General features: G+C 47.6%; 1 protein-coding gene across 5 annotated transcripts in view; it reads right to left on the bottom strand.

Moving 5' to 3' along the window:
* CDK12 (cyclin-dependent kinase 12) overlaps positions 1–6839 on the bottom strand; it is an 80820-nt gene that overhangs the window by 1992 nt on the left and 71989 nt on the right. For 3 of the 5 annotated variants that reach the window (XR_001515668.1, XR_001515666.1, XR_001515669.1), the window contains one exon: positions 417–502. Coding sequence is in view for 1 of the 5 variants with exons in the window: in XM_015570888.1 (XP_015426374.1) it covers positions 420–502 (83 nt within the window). In the remaining 4 variants the exon portion in view is untranslated. Of the gene's footprint in view, positions 1–407; positions 503–4763; positions 6136–6839 lie in introns of those variants that run through there. The other 2 variants (XM_015570888.1, XR_001515667.1) reach the window with 2 other exon arrangements.

Below are 6839 nucleotides of genomic sequence, written 5' to 3'. Positions count from 1 at the left end.
AGAAACAGAGGGGTGGCAGAGGGGTCTCTGCAAACTCAGCTAAGGTAGAAAAGAGGGACACCCTTCTCCATAGAACTCCTCCTTTCCAGCTCACGAGGGATTTCAGGCCCCAATATGGGGAGACGTTGTTGGGATTTTGAATTCTCTCAATCCCTGGAGAGGCTGGAGAACAAGCGGGCAGAGCCAGATATTAGGAGGGCAGAGGCCCCATACCATACCCTGGAACTGGGACTAGTCCTGTTCTGGTGGCTTTTTACCAGGAGAATGAGATGACCTTCCAGGCACCCTGTTCCCTTATGCACACATTGGGGGTGAGTTAGTTCTGGAGTGAGGGAGTGGCTAAGAAGTTGAGTTTAGACAGAGAGATAGCATTTTGTCATTTATTCATTCATTCAACAAATATTTACCAAACAGCTGCTTTATGCCAGGCACTGTACTGGGCATTGGGAGCACACCGGTGAACACAGGCAGACGTGGTCATTGTCCTCGTGGAACTTTCCATCTGGTGGGGGAAATAGGATCATTATTCAAATGGCTACACAAATAAGTGTGAAATAACTGCTAAGTGCTCTGAAAGGATATGTAGTACCATCAAAGTATATAGTTGGGGGACTTGGCTGAGTCTAAGGAGTTAAGGATGAGCTTGCAAAGGAGACAGAGAAAGAGCAGCCAGAGTGGTAGGAGAATTGGCAGTGACATCATAGAATCAGCGGAGGAGGTGGTCAACTCTGCCGAGAGATGCTGAGAGCTCATGAGACACCTATTCATCCTGACTCCTCACCTGCTAGTTGTGACTACAGGTATGGAAAGGCTCTGGCATCATGCCTGGCTCACAGTTGGTGCTCTGTAATGTTAGTTCTCTTTCTCCCCCTCCCCAAGCTAAGGCTCCTTTCAGGGACCCCAGATTTCTGGAACAAAGGAACTGCTGAGGTTCAGCCTTCTCTGTCAACTCAGGCCCCAAACCACAGCCATCAGTCCTCAGTGAGGGACCCTGGGCCTTTCCCTTCCTCTCCACATTAGTCCCTTCGCATGGAGCCCTACCATTTCCAAACATAATTCCTCCTTTGCATTGGTCTTCCACAAAGAGGGGCTGGGGTCTGGGATTAGAAAGATTTCATTCTGGTTTGCTTCTGGGGCTGAGTCTGAGAGGTAAGAGAGTTGGAATCCTCAGCAGCTCCCAAAGTTGCCTGGGGTGAATCTGAGTGTCTTAGGTAGGGAGAGGGGGAGTAGTGGGGAGATGGGGAGGCAGGCTGCCCACCCAAGGCGGCAAAGAGCCCAGAGCCTTTTCCATCCCAGACACCCCATCTGTCTCCCACAGAAGGCCGGGTTGGAGGAAGTGCTGAGAAGGGGGGAATGAAGGGTGAAACTGTACAGTCTGTGAGCTAGCATGAATGCAGTGAAGGTGCCGACCCAGAAGGATGCAAGGTTCAGGGTGGGCTATCGGCAGGGCTACTGAAGACTAGTGGTCAGAGTTTGGGACTGGAGGGGGGAAGATGATGGTGACACTGTGTGCTACTCTCCCTAGACAGCTCTGTGTTTGATTTTGATATATAGTTCCCCATCCTACCGACCAGAGGGCAAAGAATCATACCCCTCTGGCCAAAAAACTAAATGGCATTCCTAAGCCGTGGGCTAGGCTGGATTCACGATGCCTTCCTCTTCCCAGCAGTCAAACCTTTTTCAGACCTTAAAATAATATTTTAGTTAAATTTGACAGTTTTCAAAAAAAAAAAATTGACAGTTTTCAGAGTGTTTCCTTTTACATATTACTTTAAACTTATCCCACTAAAGTCCACTATTGTAATTTATTATTATTTTTGTTGTTGTTAATTCTCACCTGAGGATATTTTTTTCCATTGATTTTTAAAAATATACATATTTTTATTGATCTCAGAGAGAGGAAGGGAAAAGGAGAGAGATAAAAACATCGATGAGAAACATCACATCAATCAGTTGCACGCCCCCTACTGGGGATCTAGCTGGCAACCCAGGCATGTGCCCTGACTGGGAATCAAACCAGCAACCTCCTGGTGCCTGGGACAGTGCTCAACCAAATGAGCCACACCAGCGGGACTCCACTGATTTTTAGAAAGAGTGAAAGGGAGGGAGGGAGGGAGCAGGGAGAGAGAGAGAAAAACATCAATGTGAGAGAGTCATGTCGACTGGGGATCAAACCTGCAACTGAGGTGCATGCCCTTGACGAGGAATCGAACCCAAGGCCCTCTGTCCACAGGCCAATATTCTAATGACTGAGCATACTGACCAGGGCTATTATTATTATTATTCTGCCGATGAATCAACAATGGATAGAGTAAGTGAATAACCAGGGTCACAGGAGAATAAGAAGAGGGGGCTCAGACCCAGGTTTCCTGACTGACTGGAAAACTTTGAGAGATACCCAGGCCTTGTTGGACATACACTGACACAGCCCCCTTCCTGGATACCAACATACAAACATTAGGAAACTAGACATTCCCAGAGGGACAGGCCTCCCACATACAGAAATATGAGAGGGCTCTAAACTGGAAGTTTAGGAAGGAGGGGCAGGACAGGGTATGGGGAGTAGAAAATGCCAACTACGAAGCAGCTGATAGGGTCCACTCCAGGTCCTGAACAGACCCTTGGGAATCCCGGTGGACATCCTCTCCCCACATCCCAAGTTCTAAATACTTCCCCCCCTCCCCAACTTACACTTAAAAAAAAAAAAGATTCCACAGCTTCCCTATCTACTCCTGTCTTTTCTCCCACTCTTCCCTGTTTGGAAGTTCTTCCTCAGGTATAACTTCAGGATGCAGCTTACTCCCTTTAAAACAGGTGCCAAGGGAACCCAAGACAGGGCTTTGGTTATTAAATATAAATAGACAGGGAAGGGAAACTGAATATAGAGACATATTATATCTCTCAGTCCCTGCAAGTTATTAGGAAGAAGGCACTAGTGGTTGCTAAGCAACAGGTCTCCATAGAGGACAAGGCACTGAGGAAAAGCCTCCTTTGACTGAATTTTGGGGTGAGAGGGTAGGGAAGGTGGTAGTCAAAGGGCTGTGGTCTGGCAGGCAGGCTGCTGGGAATGGTTGGTCTGTCCTCCAAGATTCCCCAGGCCTTAGCAAACTCCGTTTTTTACAGCCTTCAGGATTGGTGGAAGGAGGAAGGCCTCAGGCAGCCCTCCCTTCCTGTCAGGAGGAGGGAACCTGGTTTCCATAGCAACCCAGAAACAATCCTGGCCTTGTTTGCTTATGACTTCTCTGTAGCCCTCTCATGGAGCAGATCATGGACCCCTTTCACTGACCTTCAACTTCTGATTTGAGATGGAGGGCAATAGAAAGGTTAGAGCAGGGGGTGCCATCAGGCTGGTCTTACTGTGCCCTAATGTTACCTATTAAGACTAAAGGGGCAGTGACTTTTCAGAGAAAGGGCTTCCAGGTGTCCTCTGACCTCTCAACCTCCCAGGGGCTGCAAAAAGCAGGGCCAAATGGTGGCATAGGATGCAAATTCTGGTCCTGGCTTGCTTTCTAAAGGGCTAGTACAGACTGGGGTTGGAGGTCAGGAGAGAATGAGGGGGTAGAATCGTTTGTGACCCTTGGCCAGCCTGACCCCCATTCTCCTTGACCTGAAGTCCATTGTTGTCAAGACCGGAGAATGGAGATATAGAACATTAACGTATGTCAAGTATAAGTGAGTGGCACCGAGGGGCATAATCTGTTTTTCTAATATGACCACAAGCAGAGTGTTAGAAGAATTAGGCCGACAGCTGCTGGTCTCCCCACCACCACCACCACCCCGCCCTTTCTACACCCCCCTCCTCGCTCTCCCTCTCCCTTCCTCCTCGGCATTTGCACACACCAATGGCAGCGGAGCCCTGCTCGAGATTTCTCTTAATCTTCCTCCGCCATCCTGCGCTCTTTCCGCAGGCGGTGCTGCGAAGCCGGCAGAGCCCCGCGTCACACCTTACTGCTCTCTGAGATTGCTCCACAGAGAGCTCAAGGAGATGGCAATTCGGTGCTGATGCCGGCTGGCAGCAGTTGCAAGAAGGGAAGGAGGAGAGAGAGGGAGGAGGGGAGGGGAGAAAAAGTTGGCACAGATACCAAGTTTTTCCCTAGAGAGATTGGGGGGCGGGGGGCGCAAGAGAAGAAAATGACACAGGGGAAAGGAAACAAGGAAAAAGAGGCAGAGAGAGTGAGAGAGTGAGAGAGAGACAGAATATGAATGAATTTGTTTTCTTAAATCCACACATGGACATCACTACCCCACCTCACTCATGACCCTCTAAAGATCATACCACCAAGCAGTCCGGGTTCCTACACACACACACACACACACACACACACACACACACAACACACACACACACACACACACACTCACAGCCAACCTGGAAATCAAAGCGGCCCAAGCATGTTGTGTGTATTTGTGCAAGTGTATGTGTGTGTGTGTATACGCCTGTATGTTGTCTCTGTTTTGGATCGCAGTAGAATGCAGTATGTAAATGAGATGGTTATTACCGCAATGTTCATCAAGCTGAGCCGAGAAGACATTAATAGCCTGATGAATATGCATGTGAATTTGTTAATTAAGTTAATTATTCTGCTGAAAATGCATTCGTCTTCCAAGGACATTTTCCCAATGATTTTTACATGCTCTAGCCATTAGTCATGCTATATTTTATCAGGGAAATGAGTTTGCTTAAGTTGTAAAGAGAGAGAGAGAAGAGAAGAGAAATAGAGGGGGGGAAAGGAAGAGAAAAAAATGAAAGAGGAAGAAGGAAAATGTGTTGAAGTTGGAAGTGGGAAGGCATCTAAGGCCAGCCTGAAGTCTGAGGCCCAGCTGGGCTTTTGAAGCCTGCCCTCGATTTTTATGGGTACCTTACTCTACAATTTTTTGCCCTTATTTTGATGACAAACTTTTTTTTCCAGTGCCAAATTTCCAACACATTAATTAATTGTTGTAGCCAATTAACTGTAGTTGTGCAAATGAGTTTAGCACTAATTACCATGCAGTGCCTGTAATCACATAAAAAACTTGCTGAGAGAGAGAGGAGAAAGGAGGAATGGGAAGAGAGTGGTGACAGGAGAGAAGGGGACCCGGAGTAGAGAGGCAGCCAAAGAAAGAGAGTAAGCAGGGGTCCTGAGATTTCCTGGTTAGGAGCCATTTTGGCCGCAAGGGAAGAGAGCTGTCTCCCAGCCGCGTCAGGACCTCCGACAGTCAGGAAATCTCAGAGGGGGTAAGAGCTGGTAAGAGTGGTCTCCCTTGTGTCTAAGAACTTCCAACCAACAGGCAGATGCAGAATGGATATCTCTGGTTGTTTCAATGCAGTATAGTCCCCATAAATCCTGAAGGCCTCGTGTTTTCCTCCCATGGCTGGAACTATTGGTAAGGATGGCGGGCGCCACCGTAAGAACATGGGCCATTTTTGATGGGCCAAGGGAGATGGAGAAGAGTACTGTGCAGTCAGCCTGGTTCTGGAGCCATAAGTAGATAGGGAAATTATTATGAGTCCACAATCACTGGACTAGGCCAAGGGAGCAATAGTAACATCAAATACAAAAGAGCCAGTTCCAGCAAGAAGTGGGAGGAGGCAGCCTTTGGCCAGATACAGCTCCTAAGAGAGGAGCCAAACCTTCTCTCCTACAAGTTGGCATCTCTACCATCCATCACGTCTGGGCCAACTCAGGTTTCTACCTGTCAGCTTCAACCAGTGACCAGAGGCTCAGGGACAGACTAAATGATTTCTACAACTCCTGACTTAGCTGGAGGGGAAGAGCAGTGGTGAAGTCAGGACTAAACACTGGACTGGCATGTTAGCTCCCACTCTGTTTGCCCCCTGTACCTTGTTCCAGACACTGAGACTGCCCAAGATGTAGTACATGTGGAAATGAACTGTAGTTCCCCTCACCACAACCAACTAAAAAGGTGCTACATCTCCCTTACTCCTCCAGAATAGAGTGCTCACTTGTTGCCATAGGCCTCATTTTCCTTGGACCTGGCAAGAGACATATGCAACTTCATATTTCCAAGCTGTATCTTGCCTCCTCATTCTCTGACAGACAACGAAAGGGTGGATCCTCCCTTTCCCATTCCAGGTCTCGGGTCTGTGGGCAGATGGCCTGTGGGCTCCGTCCACTTCAGCCTTGTTCTTCCCTGGCAAAGGGAAAACAATTTCAAGGACACATGCCTCATTGTCCCTGCTCAATGACACTACTGTTCTTCTAACCTATGAAACAAAGTTAGCTGTGATGACCTGATTTGACCCAAGATGCTCCAGTGTTCTTCGTGCCTCCAACTTCTCTCTTCCAACACACCCTTTTCCCAGCAACCTTAGTCAAGGTCTGAGAAAGCCTGGTGTAATGAAAGAGCCCTATTATCTTGGGTTCCAAGATATCTTCCTTGCCATTTAATACAATGTGATAGTGGGAAAATCATTTACTATGAGCCTCATTTTTCCTAGTCTATGAGATGGAAATAATAGTGCCATGCCCGAAAGATTAAGAAGCTTAATAGCTGAAACCGGTTTGGCTCAGTGGATAGAGCGTCGGCCTGCGGACTGAAAGGTCCCGGGTTCGATTCAGGTCAAGGGCATGTGCCTGGGTTGCGGGAGATGTGCAGGAGGCGGCTGGTCGATGTTTCTCTCTCATCGATGTTTCTGGCTCTCTATCTCTCTCTGTCCTCTCTGTAAAAAATCAATAAAATATTTTTTTTTTAAAAAGGTGCTATTCCTCCTTAAAAAAAAAAAGCTTAATAATTGTGAAGATAAAACACTCAGCGCACCAAGTAAAATGAGCTACTTCATTAATTCCTAATGAGTACAAAGCATTCTTTTTTTTTTTAATCCTCACCTTCGGATA

The sequence above is a fragment of the Myotis davidii genome, unplaced genomic scaffold, assembly GCF_000327345.1.
Source record: "Myotis davidii unplaced genomic scaffold, ASM32734v1 scaffold327, whole genome shotgun sequence".
Classification (NCBI taxonomy): Eukaryota; Metazoa; Chordata; class Mammalia; order Chiroptera; family Vespertilionidae; genus Myotis; species Myotis davidii.
This window is presented reverse-complemented; position numbering and strand designations above follow the sequence as displayed.